The 26,115-nt window shown below is 37.5% G+C and overlaps 1 protein-coding gene across 1 annotated transcript; it reads left to right on the top strand.

Annotated features, from left to right (window-relative positions):
- Nucleotides 1-1,446: 1,446 nt before the first annotated feature.
- On the top strand, nt 1,447-26,115 carry LOC118331365 (androgen receptor-like). Its single transcript, XM_035666240.1, has 8 exons — nt 1,447-2,618; nt 8,395-8,546; nt 8,730-8,846; nt 14,831-15,109; nt 17,203-17,347; nt 20,839-20,969; nt 21,115-21,266; nt 22,173-26,115. Exons 1-8 carry the CDS (start codon nt 1,447-1,449, stop codon nt 22,329-22,331), a joined length of 2,307 nt encoding a protein of 768 aa, XP_035522133.1. The 3' UTR covers nt 22,332-26,115.

Raw genomic sequence — 26,115 nt, 5'->3', positions numbered from 1 at the left:
ATGAATGAATTTGTTCTTGTACATTTATGAATCTATTGAATTTATGAGCTCTGAATGGGATAACTGTAAAGATACCATCCAAGGAGGGTCCCAGGAGAAGTTAGGACTGATGAGGGAGGTAGTTTTTCTGGCCATATTTCCAACTTGGTGAGGAACCAGGGACGTGCCATGACTTCTGAAAGCTGATAGATACTCTAAAAGTCTGTCAGAAGAGCCGCTTTAAGCTGAGGAACTCCATCTGTCTAACCTGACTGCACCAGATGGTTTGTTACATAGAACCATCTGGGAAGTCATTGCTGGAGACTTTGGAAAAGGGCAAGCACTTTCAAAAAATACTTGGCAGGTGATTTAAGATATAGTGCCTGAGATGCTTTTGTTCCACAGAAAGTTCAATTATCTTCTTAAATTAGGTTACATCTACTCATTCTTCTTATTTAAAAACCTGAATCAAGTGTGCAAATATTGTTCATGACACAAGATCTCCGTTCTCAGTTTATGTGCAGAGGTTTCAAGTTTCCACATCACAATAGTGTAAGTTTCATATTGGACCATGGATCACAAAAGCATGCTGGTAACTCACATGTAAGGTGACAGGTGGGCAGATAAATGTCTGTTTGAAATTTAATCTCAGCTTACTCTGTTGAATCACAGTAAATTAAAAAGATGTCTTTTTGACCCATTAATCCAAACTGGCAGTGTGGGCCTGCTGATAATGAGTCTATGGCTGTGTTGGTGATGACAGACATCAGATATAAGTAACATCTGAATTATCTCAATTACTGACCACTTGCTTTTAAATTGTGTACTTTGGAGCACCGTGAAAACACCTCTGGAAAATTGGAAAATGATTAACATCGGCAGTAGTTTCTCAATTTATCCGGTAGGAACAAACATCAGTGTCTGAAGTGCATGGGCTGAAAAAGTAAATAGGCTGTGCTCCCATAAAGCAAGTCGAGCGAGAGTCCGTAAAAATACTACTACTACTACTACTACTACTACACACACACACACACACACACACACACACACTAACTTTGCTATAAAACAACTGGAGACACAAAGCACAGTATTGCATAATTGAGGAAGTTTGGTTTGTGCTCCTGCAGACTTGGCACGTTAATAATAAACGTCAATTTACATCTCTGTCAAAAGACAAATTTGAATCATTAATAATTGATCGCCCTGCCTTTATTTCATTGGGGGAAAGTGTCGATGTTTGCCAGATACAAAAGTCCTTTCCGGAATTCACCTTCAGTCAGACCGAACTTGAGCGCCTCTGACTCTGATTTAGGAGGAGTTTGTGACTCTTGCAGCTCTCCTAGGACCTTTACCAAAACGTTTTCCACAACGTTAGAGTGGGGTTGAGCAGTAACAATCCCTGGGACCTGCAGACACTTGCATCGTGCAAAGTTCCAGTCTCGTGGCCAAGTAAACACTTTCTGGGAAATGAGCCAAACTAACCGACAGTTATCTTGCAACAAACTTTGGCCAGTGGGTGCGAAAATAAAGACAGGCGACGCCGTGAGCGCTCTCAGCATGGCGCAAAACCCTGAAGAAAGTCCGGTCTATTTCACCAAAATCTCAACGGGAAACGGTGCCGACAGGCTGAAAGAGTCCGACCATGCAGACCCAAACACTTACGGATCCGGACACACGAATCCACTGGCCTGTGACATGGAAAAACACTGCTGTCAAACAGCTGCTGCCCCTCAGGAGGAGTTGTTAAACGCTGACTGCCGTGTGGGCGACAGCCGCTCCTTTTCAGCCTGCGCCACAATATCAGAAACAGCCAGGGAGCTCTGCAAAGCTGTGTCCGTGTCTCTGGGACTGGCCATGGAGTGCAGTGACACGAGCGACGTGGATGCTGGGACTCTCCACTCGTGTGCTGCAAATGACCACATAAGAGGAGAGTATTTGTTCGGAGTCGGAGCCGTGCCCCTGAACCGTCCCGGAGCCCAGGCTGCTGTCACCGACTACAAGTGCCCCGACCGAGATGACCGGCCCCTGCACTGCCAGAAGCAACTGGTGGAAATGTTCAAGACTTCAGAGACTGCTGCGCGTCTGCATCACCTCACCTCCACTCGGACCTCTGTGGATGAGCAAAACTTCACAATGTGCAAGGCTGATGACATAACTTTACAAGAGTTAGATCATCTGGACACATCAACGCGCGCTGCCTCTTGCCCTTATGCCCAATCCGCGCCAGGCAACTTGGCACACTTCGGCCAGGCGGCCACAGAGAGGCCGTGCCGAGTCTACAAGCCCCCCAACGAAGCGAGAGACTTCGGGGAAGCCATGGAGAACAAGTTCGCTGGTTACCCAGAACAATACAGCGTTAAAATCAAATCTGAAGACCCCGAATGTTTGGCGGCTTCGTGGGGTACTAATTACACCTTTGATGAGAAGTACAACTCTCAGTTTTGGGGTTCGAGGCAGCAGTGCATGAACGCGCACAGCACAGGAGCCAGCACCGCGTTCATATGTAACCCATATGAACGGAGCGTGGTGCGTCCTGAGCAGTGGTACCCTGGCGGGATGCTGAGGCCGCCCTATCCCAACTCCAACTACATGAAGACTGAAGTCGGCGAATGGCTCGATGTCGCCTACAATGACACCAGGTAAGCTATAATAATAATAATAATAATAATAATAATAAGTTGAAATAATGTTTTGGGAGCAGAAAAGTTTGAGTTTGCTCTGACAAAAAAAAAAAATCTCAAATGACCAGAGTCTGACCTTAATCTGATCCCAGGCATGAGTGTTGACATTCTGTGCAGTTACTCCCACATAAATTAAATGTTTCTGGTCAAGTGTAGATTGACCACCTGCCGGCCAGTAACAGCAACAAAACGCAGCCTTTTATCAAAATATAATGATTTTGTAGTTATTCCTCACAGTTTAAGGTCTTGATGGTTATTTTAAAGACAACAAATGCGTTTATTCAACACTTGGTTTTTTCAGTTAATTTTTCAGTAAATGCATTGGGAAACTTAAGCTCATCAAATTAGACATTTTATTTAGATTTGGAAATATATTTATCTGGTGCACATCCTTGAGTTTTAAAATACATGTGCAAGACGCAAGCTGATTTTACGTTTCTCTGTTTAAAATATTACTACATTTAAATTAAATTCCTTCAGATTATAAGAGGGTGCAAACAGCCCTTGTTAAAATACATAAACATGAATAGTAATTCTAAAGACATACATAATAAAGATATTCTTTATTAATGTCAACACTGTGAAAATAGGATAAAGTAATAATATCTGTAAGATTTGTTAAACATCAAATCCATAAAGTTCTGTTCAAGAACATATTTAATTAGTTTCCCTCCTTCATCAAACATTAAAAAATAATGTTTTTTACTGTGTTGTCTGATTCACCAGCTCATAACATCCACGTGAACATGAATGGAGAAAGTGTGATTCTGTTCTGAAACAACTATTTCTGAATGCACAAAATGAAAAAATATAAAAAATATGTATCTCTTGTAAGAGAATATCATCTCTGAATTTGTTGGATTGATTTTATAAAAAGGTCAGATGTGACTACAGAATACACCCAGCAAACTGGCTTCTATTTTTCTTTTTTTAAGTGGAGGTGAGTGTTAATAGCTCTGTCACAATTTTATACATTAGTTAACGAATGTTTCCAAAGGTTTCACACGCTTTGTTGTTGTGTTCTTAAATAATACTTAAGGAATTTTTAACTTAAAATTACATTTGCATGGTTGACCGACAGCCACAAGTTACCATGTGTACATGCAGTTGACGTCATCGTGCCCTTTCTCCAACAGTGACACTGGCTATTAGACCTCAGTACACTGAGACCCTGTACAATTGTATTTTACTGTTTATTACGGTGGATTTCCAAACCAGAAACATCTAAGCCAGGAATATAGGGAGCAGCAAACAGTGATGTTCTTATATGTGAGGACAGTGAAACCAGCTTCGAAATCCCAAACAAGAAGCCTCTCTTAATCCCATCTCTGCAGAGAAAGACATGGAGGCATAGCAGTGGGGTCTGCCCGACCTACTGAGCTGTGATCTAACTTCATCTGCTCAAGAAGACATGAAGCCCTAAACATACTTTGCCTAATGGCAAAAGTACATACTGCTTTTATTTTAATTTTATGGTAATTTACCTTTATTGAATAGCCTATTTTGACTGTAGGCGACAGGAAACACGGGGAAAGAAAGAGAGACGGCTGATCTATATAACAGGTCCCCAGCCAAAGCTCAAACCGGTTTCATGGGGGCTTTTATGGTATGCTCTCGTCTGGCTTATCACCTCAAGTCCCACGGCTTGTTCCAAGAGGCAGGTTTATTAAATTATCTGGACAATGTTGCTGAATGAAACCCAGAGCAGAGCTTTAATGTGACCATGCTCCAGATTTGAATTTTACTGAGCAAAGCTTTCCAGAAAGACTTGTCTACTACCGCGATGTATGATGGTGGCAGCATTATGCTACTACAAGGACAGGGAGACTTTAAGGACCTATTAACATATTACATTTTGAAATTCCTCTGTTAGTGGCCCAATCAGAGTTTGGTTGTTGTTGCTCAGTTGTTCTTGTATTTTTTTAAAATAGACAGATGATAAGAAAGTCCAAATAAATTAACCATTTAGTCTACTGTAAACACACTCGCCTTGGCTATAGCTGCCGTGATCTGTTGCTCGTTTGCAACAGGCTGACCTCTGCTGGACTTGGACCAAATTGATAAATATCTCTTCTATAATGAATGAGCACCTGTTGCATTGCCTCCTGTTTCTGCTGCTGAATTAAGCATTAAGTACAAGAATTCTGTACCTCAGTATTATTTGCAGAAAAAATACAGTGCAGTAGGTGATTATGTTGCCGTTTCACCCAGTGTAAATATAACATTGTATATAATGACGATATCTTTATAATACTTTATATCAACATGTTTGATTAGTATTTGTCAACAACAAAAACAGAACACAAAAAAGACAAAAAGTCACTTACTAATCAAGCACACGATACATTAACCAATATATAAAACAGAGACAAGAATTCCACCACACAATAATCATAAAAGCATAAAACAAATGGGTAAAATAAAATCCAGCACACAGGAACAGGTTAGATAAAACTCCTGTAGGAAAACTAGCAGCAACATGAAAAAACTCACTAGATCAGGCGTGCCCAAACTTTTTCCCTTGGACGGCCAAAACTGAAACTTAATAGTGGGTCACGGCCAAAAGGTAAACATCTATTTTATTCTATTATTAAGATGCAAAATGGCACTAGGATCCTAATTCCCTTAATTGACTGACGTTCTGCGGCAGTGACAATTAAAATAAAAAGTTTAAGTAGATCAGAGTATGAAAAATAATTCATATTTAGGGATTCCACTTATTTACAGAGCATTTTACCTTAAAAAAGAGTTATTCATATTATATATTTTTAAATTAATGTTTAGTTATTATTATTTATTTATTTTTTTACATCCAGTGGGCTAAATCAATCTTTATAGCAGGTTAACTTTGGCCCACTGGCCCCACTTTGGGCCACTTTTGTGCTTCAAGAGCTTTAAAAACATTTGCCCTATGGCCCAATTATTTATCCCGGTGAGTGGCCTGCAGAGCTATGTTTGGGCTGTTAAGGAGGCGGACAGCTTCAGGATATGTGCTATTCTGGAACCTGTGTGTTCTGGTCTGAATGCGTCTTAGTCTTTTTTGAGATGGAAGGAGATTAAAAAGTTTCATTAGCTGGCTGAGAGGTGTCCTTTATAACTTTAAGGGCCTGTTTTTGTAATCTAGTCTTATAACTCTGGCTGTAGTATGCATCACTTTGTTACCTGTCCTCCGCTGACATGATGCTAAACCACACATTTATAGCATAAGGGAGGATGCTCTCCACTGCTGCTCTATAAAACTTCACCATACCATCCCTGGAAATACCACATATTTTCAGTTGTCTTAAGTTGTCTTGGCTTGGGTTGGGTTCGTCAGGCACAGGCACGATCACAGCTGAATTAAAACATGCTGAGACCATCTGCTATGCAAGGGAGCAGTTAAAAATCAGTAAAAATAGAGGCAAGTTCACTACAGAGTGGTCGGACAAAACATTAATGTGTTTTATACATTTTGGTGTGGCAGTGAACCTGCACAGCTGTAGTTAAACTCTGGGCCACATTAGGACTATCATGCTTAGAGAACATTTACATTTTTTTTCTATCTTTATATTTGTTATACGCTCCTCTTTTAAGGCACTTTGCAGCAATGTAAAGACACCATGATTAGACGTATATGCCATTTTCTGGAATTGCTAAACTAAAGCGTTTTTTTATGTTAGTGCCTTGGCGACATGAACTGTCACAGAAGTGAATAGGTATTTATCTTTAATCCCCAACTCAGTTTAGGGTTCCCCGCTTGCTCACCAGGCAGAATCTTTACTGCAGGGGCCCAGGTTCACATTCGGCTCGAGACCGTTTGCTGCGTGTCATCTCCTTTCTCTTCCCGTCCCTCTCTGCTGTCCTGTTAATAAAGCAGAATGTCAAAAAATACAACTAGATTTTAAGAATTACACAGGGGCTTTCAGCAAAGACAGAAGTGGACCTTGTCTGTCTCAGATCTGGACTCACTGTGAGGCTGTGAGTAAATGTGAATATGATAATAATTTATGGCAAAATTATTTAAACAAATCAGCCACTATACCAAAGTTTATTCTAATCTCATCATTTAAAAGATGATAGAATAATCAGTGTTTAAGTCAGTTTAAAAAAAACACACAAGCCATATCTTCTATATCTTCTCTAAGCCCTTACAGACCATGATATATGGCATTAAAAGGTGTAATAAAGGGTTAAATAAAACTTCTACATAGTCAGACACTCTCCGTCTGTAAATCCCTACTGTTGAAATTAGACCAGGATCTTTTATCCCTGAATGCTTGTAAATCCAGAAACTTCAAGGTCACAGGACTGTTTGCTCCTCCATTCTCCGCACATAAATGCCACGGTTGACAAACTGTTTCCTGGTACTATGCAACCTGGAATTAAACTAATAACAATGGGCCTTATCCTGGCTGATTTAAAGCTTAATTACAGAACACTTATACATTTATTTTCACCTTTTGCCGTTTTCTATCAAATTGAAAGATAATACCATGCCCTTTTTTATACTATAAAAAAGATCACCAAATTAGCAAACTTAACAATCCAACAATCCTGTGAACTTTGATGAATTGTGGTTTGTGTCAGAAAATGGACCCATTACACTGTATTTAAGCCGAGTGAGAAACAGAAAGATATTTTTTAAAAATTGTTCGATACGCACAATTATGGATAATAGAGAGTCTGGTCTGAGTTTAAAGAAAAAAAGTGAACCTACCTCTTAACATGTTCTATGTGCAAATGTAACTGATCCAAAGTGTATTTTGTGTCTGTTGCATTGGGGATTATTAACCGGTGCCTTTGTTGATTTGTGCCCACAGCGTTGGCATACTGATCTTGACATGCGTATTTTTTTACATTTATTGATGGATCACAGACCACATGAGAATTCTGTGTCGCTAATTATCACCTCACTTCTTCTTGTCTCATTACATTCACAGCCCTAATCTCTGATCTCACACTACTTTATGATTATCTGTGATAATTACAGGTTTCATAGTGTATTAGTGTTACAAATTAAGTCAGTCTGAAATAGTCTAGTCTCTGTTTTTTTATAATATTGTTTAGATATATTTTGATTTTAGTTTCTCTATTTATCTGAGTTCTCTTGTCCTTAATGCCTTTTGTTGCCTTAAATTAATAAGGAAAGACTGGAGGGTCTCCAGTTAAGCTTCATCTTTGTCTCTTTTACACTGAACCTTGATATCTAAGTTGCACGTCACTGAGCCAACGTTATGTCTGAGCCTTTTCCAATCTCTTAGTGTTCAAGGCTGAGGCGGGCGCCCATCATGCCCCCTTGGCCACGGTTTCCCACACCGTTCTCAGTCATCACACTCTCCGCCCTCCTTAAATCACTCACTGAGAGGCCTTGGCACGGTTCTGGGGAATGAACAGTAACTGCTTTGCGGTTACAGTTTTGACTATTTAAAGTAAAAAGCAATTATGGAAATGAGTTCGAGGTTAGGCTTTATTTGTCCCAAATACGCTATTGGTTTTATAAGATAATAAAGTCACATAGAATGAAAATAGTGAAATACCAAAACAATGAATATTGTGTGCCATGGCCCAGTTGATATATAAAAATAATCAAACATCAACGATAAAAATAAATTATAAATACATTAAAGATATAACACCAAAGTGGGAAACAATCAAATGTCATCAACAGAAGATTAGTACCTTGTTTTTATCATACATGCGTGTTCTGTAGCTGTGCATGGTTTGTATAAGTCCTGTTTCATATGTTTGACTGCAGGTTTGAAGCTGGCAGAGAGCACATGTTCCCCATGGAGTTCTTCTTTCCACCACAGAGGATGTGTCTTATCTGCTCAGACGAGGCCTCCGGCTGTCATTACGGTGCGCTCACCTGCGGCAGCTGCAAGGTTTTCTTCAAAAGAGCTGCAGAAGGTAAATCACAGAGGATCCTGAGTTTTGTGCCTCATACATCAACACCTGTTCGGCAGCTAAACCTGTTGCCTTTTATTGCAATCAGAGTGATATTTACAGATTCTGTACATTTAGGTTTTTATATTTTTGATCATTCAACAGGTTAATGACTACAAGTAACCTCTGGTTTCTCTGTCCATGTAGGCAAACAGAAATACCTGTGTGCAAGCAAAAATGACTGCACTATTGATAAGCTAAGAAGAAAGAATTGCCCGTCCTGTCGGCTGAGGAAGTGTTTTGAAGCCGGAATGACTCTCGGAGGTAGGCTGAATGAATGTACTAAAATCTGCTTTTAAACAGCAACTATTATTGTGATTTTTATTTAATTGCTGTGGTTTATTATAACATTACTAACCACTGACTGTTTTACCGGTCGTACCTGTTATCATCAGTTGAACTTCACTGCAGTCCCAGGATATGTGCAATGTGAATATGCATTTAAAATATGTACATTTGTGCAGTATGGACTGATAAAAAGTGTGCATTACATACTGTATGAACAAAGCACACTACTGAGAAAGTGAAGTCCTAAAAGTGAAACTATTAATGGTTTCCCAAGACCAAGTACTTTATTCTCTCTACACTGCACATCTTAGCTGGCTCTCTTCAATTGCAGCATCATCACAATAGGGGATGTTACTGATAATCAAGCCCCTGACTGAGCTGCCATGCAATTTAGACCTATTCCATTCACTTCTCCTTACTGTCACCCAGACTTGTTCGTCATATTAGGCTGTAAAGATTGACGTGTAGTGGACTAATTTTAGTCCTGTGTTCAATTTTCACTCTCTTCCATTTTCTCATTCTGTTAACGGTGAAAATTGTACTGGAAGCACAAAGCTGACATGAGACATGTGAATTAAAGCAGCAGACATGCTGGCAATTTTGCCACCAGTCACTGACAAACCCATAGAGGGAAAATGCGATCTAATGCTGTGATTGTAAGTAAAAAGGCACACCTTTTCTATTTGTGGCTAAAAAGAGCCCCCTTTCACTTATGTTCTCATCCTAGACATATAATTCACTCATGGCATTTCACAGGAAAATTTATGACAATCATTTGTTGAAGTGGAGGCAGAAAAATTGTACATTATACATTCGGTTGTATTATCCCCAAGGTTTTTTACTCAAAATACTTTAAAGCCAGGTCATAAAATACTGGAAGAAAAGGGGAATTCTAGTTTGGCTAATTGGATTCTGATGAATTTATTACAAAATTGCAAAAGTATTGGCAGTTATATAAATTAAATTATAAACTTTGTCTCATTAGATCATATCATTAAGATCTGTTATTTGTTTCCCTCCTTGTAGTTTGGAAAAGAAGCAAAGAATCCTGCGTATGTTGAGTTTGGCATCTGTTCAAGACTGAACTTCATAGTTATTATAATAATTTGAATTCCATGTTTTTCCTATATTAATTACATCCCCGAATAGAAACTGAGCAGGGAGGTTACTGTTGACAAACCATGACAGCAGTCTTATTTTGCTGAATCCTGAAGGAAGTTCACTGCACATCTGCACTTTGGCTCATTACACCTTACCCCTGATTTCCTTGGAGCTGGACACTTTTTTTTCATGAAGCTTCCAGAACAAATTGTGTGTTACACAAAAACCACTTCAGCTAAGATTACACTAGAGTTCAACTTTTTTAATAATTTACACAAGTTTCCCTTGTCGTCCAACTTCTTAGTGGAAAAAAGCCAGTGCAGTGATGCAGGACTGTCCTGACCTCATTCCATTGCCAGTTTAAATGTATTACTTTTTCCCCCCAAAAAAATATATTTCTACTATAGTCACAAAGTTTATTGACCATGAACACACTGTAAAACAGTCTAATAAATTATATACTTTTAAAGAAAAGTTTGAAAATCAGAGAAGAGAACAGCAGCAGTATAATGAAGTGTTGATGGAGGGTTGGAGTCCAGTGATGGTAACATGTGGGATGGCACAGATGAGGCCAAGGTCCTGCTGAGGAGACAGGAAGAAAGAAAGGGATGAGAGGGTCAGTGATATCTCGGAGAAAATCCACAGGTTGTATCATTGCCATAATAATGTAGCAGAAGCACACCAGTTACTGGTTGAAGCATCCAAGCCTTACGCTTAATGTCCTGGTCTAAAACTCTGCAACCTCGGCAACACGGAGTAATGTTATCTAACGCTTCATTCTGACCGCCTAAATCCTGTTGATTTAGCTATCTAACATTAACTCTGGCCATGCACGTTTACAGTTGTCAGCATCTATTGCTGCTATTCATGCCTCTCATACAAAATCTCTCTGTGGATAGTGAGATATTTGTAGATTGTCCTCTTTGAGTTACAAATAATAAAGTCCAATAAAAACTTCCATGTGTTTCATGACATGATGAAATCCCTAGAATGAATGACCACAGATCTTCAACTTTGCCACAGTTCAGTGGATAGTTTTTGGTTTTGGCTTTATCAGAAAAGGGTTAATGTTATGCCACAACTTGCTTTCACTAGGGCAGGGCTTTCAGATTGTTGCTTGGGCATTAGTATATAACTTAATTGTTCAGTTAATCCTGCAGTCCTCAACAAAGCAACCCGATGGTTCTTTTCCCTAGATTGCCCCTCTGACTCCTACTGGAGGATCCCAATGAGTTCTTAAACCAGTTGAGCTTTAAACTGCGTGTCCTTATTTGCCCCGAGGTCTTCTCCCAGTTCTTCTTCTCCCTCTTTTCCCAGCTAATTGAAACTAACATCTGCTCTACATGCAAAGTAATAGTGGGTCAATGCAGAGGCAATAAACATTCATGGGGTGGCACGAGGGTGGCATGGAAACTTTAAGGTGGCAGAAATATATACTGGTTTAATCGTAAACAATCACATATATCAATATTTGCCCCCAAACGAAGCTATTTTAGCCAAAAGTCATTACATTATTGTGCCACATTTGTAAAGCATTGAATAGAAATATCTAAAGGTGGCATTATAATTTAATAAACTGTTTTATTTCCAAATCTTCAGACATTTTTCCAAATACATTCTTTTTTCATTCTTTTTCATTGAACTTATCTAGCCTATCACTTAGTTAGTAATAATTCAATTAATTTCCATTTTTTAACATTGTTTTTGAATTAAATTAACATGTTAAATTTGACAGCATTTGTCACAAAACTGAAGTGGCCAGGCATTTTTTTCCCACCCCTCTAGATCCACCCCTGAGTCACTGCTAAGGTCCCCATGAAACTCTTTCACTTTACAGCTCATTCATAACAAGATTAAAATGGGGTAATGCTATGGTATCACAGAGTTAGTAACAACGTACTATATACTGATAATGTATTGGTAAATAATCATGTATAGTCTATAGAAGGTGGAGAAAGACTCCAAGGAGACATCTTCAAATGTCTTATTTTGTATGAACAACAGCCCAAAGCACAAACACAACAAGTTGAGATAAATGATATAAAACATTAACAAAATGACCAAAACATCAAAATAGTTGCCAATACATTTTCTGTTAATCAACAATTTCAAATATGTAGTTATCTTTTCAGCTTCAGTGTAATGATGCTATTAATAATCAGTCAGGATAAATAAAACAATCAGTTTTAATGGAACAATTTTAGTGTGAAATCTTTTCAATTATGTAGTAATAATGAGGTAAAATAAAGTGAAAGAGTATTTTGATGAAAAAGAGTGGGGTAGAGTAATAGCCCTAGACACACGGTAATATTGGGGTATTTAAAGAAATAGTGTCAAAGTTGTACTTCAGAATCTAATGGGAAGTTCTACCCAATGTAGTACATCAATCATTACAGCTTGTGTAAATTTGCTATTTCACAATTATAAAAAAATATGTTTTCTGGAAAACTTCAAATTATCTGGATTGTTACTGACAAGTTGACTTGACAACGGGACAACTAGAGTATGAGGACAAGACATTTTTAAGCGCCAGTGGAAGGTTTTATCAGCCTTCTCCCGCTTCTTTCTCTTTGTGTCAGACTCTCTCCCTCATACCCTTCCAGAAACACAACTTACATTGTTGAGCTGAACTAAAGTGAGATCTAAAGTGAGATCTGTAAAGGCGCACAATACAAAAGGCATTTCAAGAGCAGGAGAAATTGCTAAACTGATTAAAATAATAGTTACAATAAAGGTCATAATTATAATGGTGATAAGACAGGTATTAAGGAAGTGGACAAAAACGTCTTTGAGCACAAAACTTTGTAACAACTTGATTTGAGTAAAAACGGGCTTGTAATGGATAAGTCAGTGGTTTATTCTCAACAATTGTTGAGGTCAGTCAACAATGTATCATACCAACTGCAATATGTGAGTGTAACAAAGGCCATGCTTGAATTCATCGTTTTGATGTCGACCTCCTGTTTATATTGGCTTCAGCTCAAGGCAAGCATGGTTATCTTAAGGTTAGCTCAACCCAACCTGTTTACACTGTACTCTGAAAAGATCAGATGGCTGCCTGTGTCACAATTCAGAATCCCAGGGAAGAATTTTTAATTAACCATTTTTATTTCTAATGTTTGTTATTGGATCAGAAATGGAAGTGTGCGACTTGCAAGTTATCCTACTTATATAATTTGCTTTCAACCCTGCTACTTTTGAGAGAGACTTAAGTCGTGTCTATAACTGGCAATTCAATATTTATCCAACTGAACTGAAAAGCCAGGCTGCGGTTTTAATGAGACATTCTCTACACAGAAGCTGCAAAAGGCAAATGCATAACAATTAACAGTTAGTTTTTATGGTCAACATTGGATTAAAGAAATAATATGTCGCCTCTTATTGTTTTTTTAAAACTTCTTATAACTAAAACATTTATTGTCAAATGAATTAGATTACTATTTTAAAGACCTTGTTTCGTACCCCTCTGTAACTGAACAACATAATTGTTTGGCCTTCAATGCACTGAGCACATAGTGGACATTTGTATTTGTCTGTCATTTACTGTCCAACACAGCTGTCATTCTGAAATAACAGGCTGAACTCAAGCTCAACTGTTTGCAGCTCTTGTACTTGTGGAAATAAAACAGTCAGTTATTGAGTGCAGTGAATGGTTGGTGATCTTAAACCTGATTGTTAAAGAACCAAATTTATTTGGCAGCTGTTTAGCAGAATATAATTATTCCATTCTGATTGTACTTACTGTACATGGCAGTCTACTCCACCAAATCAAAGACCTGCTCCAATTTAGTTTGTAAGTGCAGGTTGTCATATGGAGCAGCTGCCTCAGGAGTTTCAGCATTTGTAAGTAAAGAAATTGTAGCTTTGTCGTGGCATTGATGGGGGAGCAGGGTTTTTTTTTTTCAACATACAGTATTTACTTTTTTTTTTAGTTTTGTTGTTTCCAAATCCTTTGTAGTGCATATGGAAACACAAATGTAATGCAAATGATTCAGTCAGGGGTCCAAGGATCCATTTTCAGCAAAGCCTTTTTAGGAAAAAAATGTAATAACAGGGGGAAAAAAAAATTTACATCTTCATCACCAGCAAGCTCTCACACATGATGACCACAGGCCTTTCCGCCAGATGAGGCTCATCTGTTCAGAGAGATTTCTTTCAAATGGAATATGATTCAATATCTTTAAAGCTATTAGTAGACCCATCTGAGTATTGTTGGGTAAAATTTATATTTCCCTTTAAAGGCTACTTAATACCCAAAGTTTCAGTATAAGACATTTCTAACAGATGATTTAGAAAGTAGAATTACATTAATTCGCAGCACTGTTGTTTTGGTTGCACGTGTTTCCTGTAATGTTTAAAAGACAGTTAACTGTACAGGTTCTTTTATTTAGGAATGATGACCTGAGAGGATTTCATTCATCGATTTTCAATCAACAGTTTTGTACTAGTATCTATGATTGTGATCATTTTTTGAAAAGGAAACCTTCTGGTATCATCACTCTGTCTGTTCATTCTCCATACCACATTTAGCTGTAATGGGTCCAATTTAGCAGTAAGAGATCTTAAAATCAAAGGCAGAAAATCAATCATGGCTCCAGACTTTAGAGCAATGGCAGTCAGTCTAAATCAATCAGATCTGTCAAAGCTGAAGTGATGGGATTAAACATCTGACTTTTAGTTCTTTGTTCTCTTTTGTATAATGTGCAATTCCGTGTGCAATAGAGTTAGAGACTGAAAACCAGGCTTAATTGTTAAATGAGTGTGTGGCAAAAAAAGCATTGACACACGTATTGGTATAACTTAAGTTGTAACTTTTTTATAAATTATGCTGATTCTTATTTTCTCGCTTTTGTATGTAGCACGCAAACTAAAGAAGATTGGACAACAGAAAAACCTTGAAGAGGATCATCCTGTTCAGGAACCTGTAGAGGTTATCCAGAATATCTCTCCTAAATCAGGCCTGAACTTCAACTCCCAACTGGTCTTCCTCAACATCCTGGAGTCCATTGAGCCTGAGGTGGTCAATGCAGGACACGACTACGGCCAACCGGACTCAGCTGACACCCTGCTCACCAGCCTCAACGAGTTGGGAGAGAGACAACTGGTCAAAGTGGTCAAATGGGCAAAAGGATTGCCAGGTAGGACACTAACTGAAGTTTTTGTTGGTGACTTTTAATTAATCACAGAGAGTTATGTTTTCATTTTTTTTTGGTCAAGAGACAACAAATGCTACATCCCTTCAGTAAGTGATTTTCAGTCACTTTTTTGGCCACTTAGGGGAAGCAGAAAAAAGCTGTAAGGACAACACTGACATATTATCATTTAAGTTGATTTGGCTAACTTGGTGACAAAGAGCTGCAGAGTTAGGTGATACTTGTCTGTGCATTTGTCACTATGAGTGACTCCCTTCAAATATAAGTATTGCTATTTGATCCATTCTGATTAAATACTGGCATCAGGAAATGTGTCCTTGGATGATAACTGACTATAAAACCTGTAACAAAATGCAGTGAACTAGCTCTCATGTTTTTTATTTAGCTGCTTTAAATCTAACGCCAACATCTGTGGCCTTTGACTTTTGTCAGAAAGGAAAAACATAAAATGAGAAGAAGTATGATTTTGCTCATAAAACAGGAAAATCTAACCAGAGGGACTATGGCTGGCAGTATTGCTTGATTATTCCCTGAAAATAGAGAAACCATTCAGTTATTCTCTGGTCTTCTCTGCCCATAATTAAATTGGACTAAAAACTGAATGGATAACATCTGAAAATATAATATATGTGTAACAGCTGTCTGTTTTGTAATTACCATAACAGCTCTTGTGTTGCTATCTCATCATTAGAAGTTTTCATTGTGGAAGAAAGTGTCACAATTTACATAAAAAATGAATAACTGTTGGAGGTGCTCTAACCCACATGCCTGACAGGATAGTACATGTGTCAAGGTGTGTGTGCAAGGTAGCGAGGAAAAGGACCCAAATGCAGACAACCAGTCAGGCTGGGGGGTAACAATCTTGAGGCTAGCCAACATGGAAGCATACTAAAGGCTAAGAGGCCCAAGGCTACTTGAAATCAAGCAAAGCGCTAGCTGGTAAACTGCTAGGCTGCTCCAGGGAGACGCTATGAGGGTCCATGAAAAGCATTGGGTCTGTGAGCAGAAATTGAAAGATGCAGACGGGCTCAGGAGTAGTGCTTGATAAAAACTTCCAGATCAAGAATGCCACTGCAAACTCAGGGTCCCACTTCCAGATGGCAGCGAGGCCCTCCAGGAAGCCTGGCTCTTAATTTAGGAAAATGTAGTCACTCCAAACTGATCTGAAGAAAATGGCAGGCAGGGCTGGTGAGTGCATAACAGATCATGCCGTCATGTGGGTGTGTGCGAGGCAGGACTCACATTCAGTCATGATTTTAATGGTAAAATGATAATATATAAGCTGCAGCTTACAGTCAAGTCCAAATTCCAGGCATGAACATTGACGATCTGTCCACTGACTGGAGAAAAGGGGCCGGTATAAATTCTATGGGGTGCAATTGGGGATTGGGAAACAGTTGAGCAGGTGGATGTCAGAGTAAGGTGACTGGGACAGGTGGGAAAGTCTGAGGGCATCTGATGGAAAGTCAGATAATGGCAATAACTGCAAAGCTTCATAGGAATGTGGAGGCCTTGGGAATCTGGCTGAAAGGAAAGACAGAGACGTAGATTGGACAAAAATAAAAACAGCTGAGGCAGTTGTGACAACACGAGGACTTGATTTATGTGGCTCTATTCGTACAGGCTGGTGACAATAAGACAGTAAAACAATCTCATGCAGAATTGTGCACGTGAGAATAGAAATGGAAAAAGTGCAATTGTAAATTTCAATCTATGATTTAAATTATGTCAATAAAACATTCTAATCAAAAGCCAGGCTGAAATAGCGGGCTTTATGTTTATGTTTAAAGATATAAACAGTGCTCTCAGATCCTCACCAAACATTTTTGTCCTGTACTTCGGAACAGCTAAAAGACTCGTGCCAGAAGAGCTGACGGGTTGTCCTGGTTCATACATACATAGAGAGTCTTAGTGTAAAACCATGAAGTGTTTTTAAAAGAAGCAAAATCATCTTTAAATGATTATGAAAACTTCTGGTCCTTCTCAGCACTCTGGCAGCAGTGTTCTGATTCAATATGATTGAACTGCAATATTGCAGTATCATGCCATATTTTATGATGCTGAATCTTTGTCCTTAGGTTTTAGAAATCTCCATGTGGATGACCAAATGACTGTCATTCAGCATTCATGGATGGGGGTGATGGTGTTTGCCCTCGGATGGAGGTCCTATAAGAACGCCAACGGCAGGATGCTCTACTTTGCCCCAGATCTTGTGTTCAATGAGTATGTATACCTCTGAATTCTTGGATTCAATTATGTCCTGCAGAATAGTGTCATCAGGGGGTGACCAACACGCTGTGCTCTATAGAGATCATCCACCAGTTTCTCTCTGTCTTCATCTCTTTCTCTCTCCGTCGTTCTCTCATTTGCTTTCCTGCTCCTCCACAAATACAAAGAAATCTCTAGAATTTTTTAAATGTGAAGTAGGAATGGCTACAGGCTTTTTGGGACCATGTCCATCCAATTTCTTCCCTAGGTGTTCTTTTGTTACTGTGAGATTAAAATGAGGAACATTCGTTTTCAGCATTCAAACTCTGACGGCCCTGGTGAGTGAAGCTGATTTAGATCGGAATATTATTCATGACAGACAACAACAGTGATGAGGTCTGTTTGAGTGTTAGGGAGAAATATTAATGGCCTTATTTAGTTCCATCAAATATTTACTGCCATAGATTTGTGGAAGTAAATAATGTAAGTTGATCTATAATGGTTATTTGTGTTATTTGTTATGATATACAGCATGCAGGATATTTTACACATCGTATTTTCCTACATATTTTTAGAAAAGTATTATGTAGAACAGCAAAACTATTTTAGTTATACCCCCATACAGAAATTGAGTTTTTAAATTTGAATCACATTTAAGCAATTTACTGATTAACTGAAGTTTGGTGCTGATAAATACTGTTTAGTATATATTTATTATTTATTTATTTATACTATATTTAGTATATATATTTTCATGTTGATTCAGATAATGCATCTGTAATTATTATCAGTTGGCATAGGCCAAGACTATGATGTGGTAACATAATTTGGGCAACATCAGTCCATGTTGCATATCACATTTAGTTGTAATGTGCAGTAATAGATCTCAAAATGTATTAAAAGTAAAAAAAGTCTATCGTGATGGATGTAAGTCCTTAGAACAAGAACAGGTGAATAAGTCTGAATGGTTCAAAATAATTTATATTTATTAATATAACCAGAGGGTTAGCCTTGTTGTAGCCTTGTAACTGGAAGGTAGCTGGCTCAATCTTGAACTGGCAGGATAAATCTGGTCAGAGAAGTTAGTGAACAACAAAACTCACAGCTCTATGCTGTTTGGTCCACTAAACCCAAACTGTGTCACTCAATAAATGAGGAAAGTCCATTAGTGTGTTGTTTTCTTTCCCTTTTCTGAAGTTCTTCTGAATGCATATTATATTCACAGTTTGCCTTTTTCTAGCTGTCTATGTGTAAGCACTGGGCTTAGTACAGCCAAAAAACATCAGGGAATCCCCAACAGATTAAAGTTGAAAGTATTAGTACATGACTACAGGGAGATTTTAGTGTTTCTCTCTGATTTTCCACAACCTTTACTAGTTTTTGATGTCACGATGGAAGTTGATTTATTGAGTGGTTTTTCAAGGTGTGGTAGATGAGTAGTACAGATTTTGAGGACTGAATTAGGGCTGGTGGAAGCCATATAAGTCAAAAAGGTGAATAATTCCAGTTTTTTGAAAGAAATTTTAGCATGAAGTGTTAATGGACTGAAGTGCTCCTTGTCATCTTTTAAATTAGCTGCTTACCGTCTCCTGCCAGCCAAGTCTGTCCTTTTAAATAGGCAAAAACCAGGCGCAGTCTGGAGTAGTAGTATTTCAGTAGTAATTGGAGACTGAAATAAGGAGTGATTTAAAGATTGAAAAAAGGTGTAGACTACTTATATACTTCACCTTCATAAAACCCCATCACATCAACCATACAGTTATCTGGTTTACTCATTTTTTTATAGCAAGAAAGATTTCCATGTGAAAGAATAGATATTTACTGAAAACTGTATCTCATTAGACAGTTCATAAAAATGTATATACGATGGTTGCACTGGTGTGCATGCAGAAGCAGATTGTCATGGTTATAAAATACAGTTTGTCATCATTTATACTTCAGGTCAGAAGGACAGCTGACACACCTGAAACAGCCAAACTACAGACAAGATGTAAGCTTAATTAAATTATTAGTTCAACATTTTGGGGAATTAACTTATAGGAAGATTGATACAACTCTCATGTTTGTCTGGTAAATATATGGCTAAAGCCAGTAGCCAGGTAGCATAGCTTAGCATAAAGACTGGAAACAAACACTGCTCCTGGCCCAGAAATAGTCTGTCTGGCACATTACACTAAAACAATGAATCGTTGATTTCACACTTTTTGTACAGATTAAATAAAGATGATTACACATGTTTTATGTTATGTTATAATTAGTAAGCTTTGAAAGTGTTAGTTGGCGGATTTTGTTAACTTGGGAAAGAGCCAGGCTAGTTGTTTCCCCCTGTTTCCAGTCTTTACACTAAGCTAAGCTACATGGCTGCTGGCTTTAGTCGTACAATTACCAGACAGACATGATAGCTGAATCTCTCATCCAATTCTGTGCAAGAAAGATAATTTCCCAAAGTATTGAACTAACCCTTTAATTAAACTTACATTAAGTCTGTAGTTTGCTTGTTGTAGGTGTGTCAGTTGTCCTACTGACCTGACTGTTGATGTTCTGCTTTATGACCCATTACAAATCACCAGTGTCTCCACATTGACTTGATGAAGTTTCAAGCCAGAAAGGTTAGCTATCTGCCGAACATTGTTGTCACATATTGTCGGCTAAATGGCACGATAAAGGCAAGTGCAGCAGCTCAGTATACAGTAATTGTGATCGGTGTTTGGAGGTGGGTGTCAATTTCACAACAATATCAGCAACAACATCCAAGTTTCTATATTTTGTTTATATGAGCTTATCCAAAAACTTTGCAACAATTATAGTATACATGGGTCATACACTGTGTACATTATACATTTATATAACCACATATCTGAAACTCGGCATCCATTTCCAGTGAGATGGAGAACATTCAGCTCTATTTCATATCTTTTTCTTTATATTCAAGCTCGTTTCTGCGCTCTGCAGTTGGTAAAATATATTGATGTAATTCCTTAAATATACCTTATTTCACCTTTATCTTCACAGTATGTCAAACTGTCTTTTTCCTGATTCATAATAAAGGCAGAATCGTTTCATTTTGGAAGAGATGGCAAACTTTCTCCCACTATTCTCTTCCCATGCTTGTTGAATTAACTGGAAATTGTTTCCGGAATGATGAACATGAAATATCCAATCACTTCTTATAATATTAGAATATAATTGACTAAAACATTTTACTGAACTATAAAGCCAATTATAAAGAAAGAGATTATAGTGTAAAAACGTGTGTTTTTAACATCTTGCTGCAGATGTCAAAGATCACACAGCAGAAATCTGTATTGTTATAAAGATAATTCACTCCCACTGTCCTTATTGCACCATTAATAGATATGGCTCTAACCTCTGACGTTCTTTCCTCTTCAGCAGTTATCCATTACAGAATAAATGTCCAGGGTGTAAAGCAATTTGTCCTTCACCTCTGGGGATTTGAATATTTCCATTATTTCACATTTCTCTCCCTGACCTTTTTACATCTGCAGACATCGGATGCACATTTCCACCATGTATGAGCACTGCATACGGATGAAACATCTCTCACATGAGTTCCTGCTGCTGCAGATCACTCAGGAAGAGTTCCTCTGCATGAAGGCCTTGCTTCTCTTCAGCATTCGTAAGTACTGTCCCATATACTGAGCACCAAAAGGTCAAAACAAACTGCATTACTTTATCCCAAAAGCCGACATGCAATAGACAGAACAAAGTCAGAAATTTAACTTCTAAGCATGTGATCAAAACTGTTTCTCTGTGTTCACTAGTTCCAGTTGAGGGACTGAAGAGTCAGAAGTACTTCGATGAACTGCGTCTCACCTACATCAACGAACTCGATCGCCTCATTAACTATCGAATGACCACCAATTGTTCTCAGAGGTTCTACCAACTCACCCGACTCCTGGACTCTCTCCAGATGGTGAGATACACCGCTTGTAATGATTTCAAGTTAACTGTGGTTGCATGTACACATGATGATGGCTATGACTGAATTGTGAAAGCTATGTGAAAGATATATGAACATGTGGGTGCAAGAGTTGTAATTCTACTAATTTGCTTAAAACAGTTCTTGGCAATGCGTGCAATTAAATCACAGGAGATACTGTGTTTTTTTTTAATAGGCCACGGAAAGTTGCTGCATTCAAGCAAAATCTGATACCTTAAAATCTAACAGCAGGGTAGAAAAAACCTAATGGATGAGTTTACTATGAGTCAGAGCTCTTCAATCCAGAGTTATTATAGTTTATACGTTTTTCATTAGTTTTTATTTTAATTTTATTTGTTTATTTATTTATTTAATTTCAATTATCATTTAAAAATATTTAGTTTTATGTAGATATATATTAGTTTCGCTATTAGTTTTATTTATTTATTTTTTAATGAGGGGGGTGTTTGTCAGGGGCAATATTTAAGAATTTTAAAATAAGTGTTTCAATACAAACACACTAACACAGTCATGTAGACATCCCTGTCTCAATAAACATATGCAGCAATGCCTCCTCATGCTTGTTGTGTTGACAAATTTAACCAAATTGAGAGTAAAAGTAAAGACATTTCCTCTATATTTTATTTCATTTTAGTTAGTTCATAAGTACACAATTAAGTTAGTTTTCTTTTCCTTTCTAAAGGCTAGTTTTTATTTTTATTTTAATCAACAAAATTTTTGTTAAAACAAAGTTTTAGTTTTTAGTTTGGTTTTAGTGAACTATAATAAAAGATTTGGCCATGTCACCTGTCTTAGGGAAGTTGGATGTACCTTATATTTTCATGATTCTGCTAGAATTGTATTCAAATGACGTTTATTTGTGTGTTTCTTCTGTTTCAGACCGTAAAAAAGCTCCATCAGTTTACATTTGACCTTTTTGTCCAGGCTCAGTCACTCCCCACGAAGGTCAGCTTTCCAGAGATGATTGGAGAAATAATCTCAGTACATGTACCAAAGATCCTGGCAGGTTTGGCTAAACCAATCTTGTTTCACGAGTAGAAGGACTTTTAAAATCAAAAAGTGACTCAACTTTGCTGACCTCCATAAACTTTAACAAAGGTACTGTTTCCTTACATCTTCAGTGTAATAGCTCCTAGCCCTGTCCTGGAATAATTTTTTCCTTTTAGCCATAATTGAGATAGTTTGTTCAGAACTATTAAAAGCTTTTACCTAAAGCGCTGCAAGGCATCACCTGTTGACAGCTCTGCTATTTCTGAGTGCAGAGTTTGTGTTTTCAGCTGGAGCAGAGATGCTACTTTACATATGCAGTAAGTCTGTAAATCCTGATTAAATAAACTTAAAGTAGCAGGGTTAACGACACAAGATTTGCATGTGACCTGCATTATAAATACACTTGACAAGGTATTCATGAAAACTAAAAAACGAGAGATGGCCCAAAGATGAAGATTGGATAACAGAAAGAAACAAATACTTATTTCCCATCAACTTACCAAAATCTTTTTGTCTAAGTGCTGCCTTCAGGGGCACCTACTAAGTTCCTGCTTGTGAAATTGAGAGTGGTAAATACAGCTTGGGAGGCATTTAAGTGCTTAAGTGCCTTAAAATCAGAACTGTAGGTCTCACATTTGTTTTAAGAAGTCTCATAATTTCACTTTAACATAATTTTTATTAAGTTTTCTATCAAATGGGTCAAATCCTAAAGTCCTGGCATGACATTTAAGTGTGGCACCATTTTGTGTAAAAATGCCATGACAATTACAATCAGTGTAAGTATGGTAGTCAAGGATCGCAACTGTAAAACATAAACTTTATACTTTGTGTAAAATATTAGACATTTTTTTGCTGTGTAAATGTACAGTAGTTTTAGTGCTGCAGAAACGGAAACTAAATAGTGAAATCGCTAGTTATTCATATGGAAATCCAACTGTGTAATAATTACTTACATAATTACTGTCGCTTACGGGCTCACATGCTTCTCAACAACTATTTTTTGCAGAAAATTCCCTCCCAGTTATATTTCCTGCCTCTTTGGGTCACTGCCCAAAGACACTTTGACATGCAGATGGAGGAGCCAGGGATTTAACCACCAACATTTTGATTAGTGAACAACCCGCTCTACCTCCTGAGACACAGATGCCTCACTTTTTGACAGTAAAAAAAACCTGTGTTCATCCAGTATTCAAAATGGGTTAATTCACACATAAAGTCAAAAGTTTATTTGCCTTGTCTTTGGGGAAGACAGCGGTAAATATGACAGGTCATGTAAGGTTGTAGGACAGGTGTTTTGTCTGGTAGCAACCATAAAAACAAAACCTCACATTGAGTATTTATTTGCTCTTGTCTTGTTCTAAAATGAAAACACATGATCAGTGTTTCAATTCTTACAAAGTACAGAATAATGTCAAATTTTCAAGACGACCATGAAAGAAACAAGTTATATATTGTTTAACTGTGAACAGTACATTGCTCAGCACAATGTAGACAACACACTGCATGCTTAGCCTACTGTCGCTCTGCACTTAACACCTTTTCTCATTACATTGGCAGCTGATTTAGTGCTTTTTTTCTTGATTAATTTTACAGCGTTAACTTATAAATAATTTAGTGAGTAAACTTGTTAAAAGCAGGTACCTGGCATGAGTGAAGTTGGAGAAAATTGGACAATTTGTTAAGAAGTTTCTTCATTCTTTATTTCTAAACTCCATAGCTTCAAAGTTATTCATAATTAAATATTAACATTTCTTTACAATCCATCTACAATCTTTATAATATTCTTAAAAGAATATATTGCACCAAATCTCTATGAATTTAAATTCATAAGGAAACTAAGGAAATTGCTACAAAAATATCACACCATCTGCATGCTTTTAGAACGTATCGTACACAACCAGCATTAACTATAAAGCATGTAAAAGCAAAGCAAAGGCACGTAACAAATTACAAGCTAGAAGCATAAGATGAATTGATAAAATTATAATGCTAAAATGCACAGCGCTACATGCAGCATACACAGCTCTTTACCCGTATAACACCATCCCTGCTAGACAATGTGTTGTTGTTGTGACGCGGTGGCGTGCAGCAGGGAACGGGAGAGTTGCAGAGAAACAAAGAAGAAAGTATGGCACAAAATACAGGCAAATACTGAATAAGAACTTGATTGAGAGTGCCAGAGATCTTAGGTTGGGGCAGTAATGTTCCAACAGGACAACAAACAGAAACTTACAGCCAACTCAACACTGGAAGGGCTTCAGATGTAGATTGTTAGAGTCCTTGACTGGCCGTGCCAAACCAAGAAAAAAATCTGTGGAATGCCTTGAAGATAAATGATCACAGACTTGAGTAAAAATGTTAAAAAAATTAATTCATTGAGTTGAATGCGATTATCACATTTGTATTTGAAATAGTATCTTTCGGTAAATGAACTAGAATTCATTTATTTGTTTAACACAATTCAACTCAAACAGAACTTCAAATTAACTTCTATGGTATATTCTGCAGCGATGTTTTATAACTGGAAATTTCAACACTTTTTAACAATTCCACATTTGTTTTACAAGCTTGTAGATGCATGCACCGTGTTTGTATAACTGTATGCAAATTTGCAACTGTATGTAATTTTTAGCTTTACAGAAAGCAATGCATGGACATCCACGCATCCCTCCAAGTACCTGTTTATTGTATACTGACTGATAATGTCATCATTGTTCAATGCATGGGACATCTTCAGAAGGCATGATAACATTTTGTTGTACCGTATACAGTGATGAGTTGACTATGACAGTCAGGTTCACATTTTTTGTAACTGATTTGTTTGTTTGTAACTCATTGATAAACTTCAGTGGAGTGTTTGGAGTACTTCATCTATATAAATGAATGTCTTCATGTCTTCATCTTCGTCTTTTTATACAATATTTGCTGTGTGAATAGAAATGGGGGAGAAGAGGGAATCCAGAAGTCATGGACAAATACAGGTGATCCATGAGACATCACCTCACCAACAGCTAATCATAGCCCAGACACTTGTGTCTGCTGTTATTTGAGAAAGCAGCAGTTTAGTGTAAAGTTGAAACTACACAGAAGCCTGATTAAGACATCAGAAGTAGCCAGATTATATATATTTATATGCATGCACAAAAACAGTAAAATGATTCGGAGTATCAGTATTTTAATTAAGCACATTATTCTTACTTTTCGATCAAATTCACACATTCAGAAATATTTATCAAGCCTTCTGACATTTCCTGAATGCACTGGACTGTAAGACTGTTACAGTTAACATTTTACTATTTATCCTTGAAATGAACACTGGTTCTAAATAATGTTGTATTTTTTTATGCTTTTTAGCTTGATGTATTACACATAAAGGCATTACCACTGCGAAGGGATCAAATGCCTCAATGAGCCACACTGTACATTTTTAATACTAATATGGTTTAATCATAGTAGGCCACAGTGTTTGTATTACGTCAATTGAAAATAGCTAGTATGTGCCCTTGTACTGCATATTAACCTGGTTATTTGTACATGCTACAGTAACTGTATATATTGATTAGTTTAATGTCTGTTTTGGTGTCCAAAGACTTGACTTTTAAAGTAATCTCTTTTATGATTTATACCTTTTGTGACGTGTGTTTTTCAAAATTGTAAAGCTGCATCATCTTTTAAAGGCAATTAAAATAATTCTGACTCTGAGGACGGCATAAGAGTTTGTTTCAAGCAATTGTACAAACTACAGTATATAAAGGAGTGGAGAAGGAATTCCATCATTGTAACTCCAAATACATGTTATGCTTTCTTTGAATAAAAAGATATATGCTGGGAA

This window comes from Morone saxatilis, unplaced genomic scaffold (assembly GCF_004916995.1).
Source record: "Morone saxatilis isolate NCDOM2014 unplaced genomic scaffold, NCSU_SB_2.0 Contig20, whole genome shotgun sequence".
NCBI lineage: Eukaryota > Metazoa > Chordata > Actinopteri > Moronidae > Morone > Morone saxatilis.
Note: the sequence above shows the minus strand (reverse complement) of the source record. Positions and strands in the feature narration are given on the sequence as shown.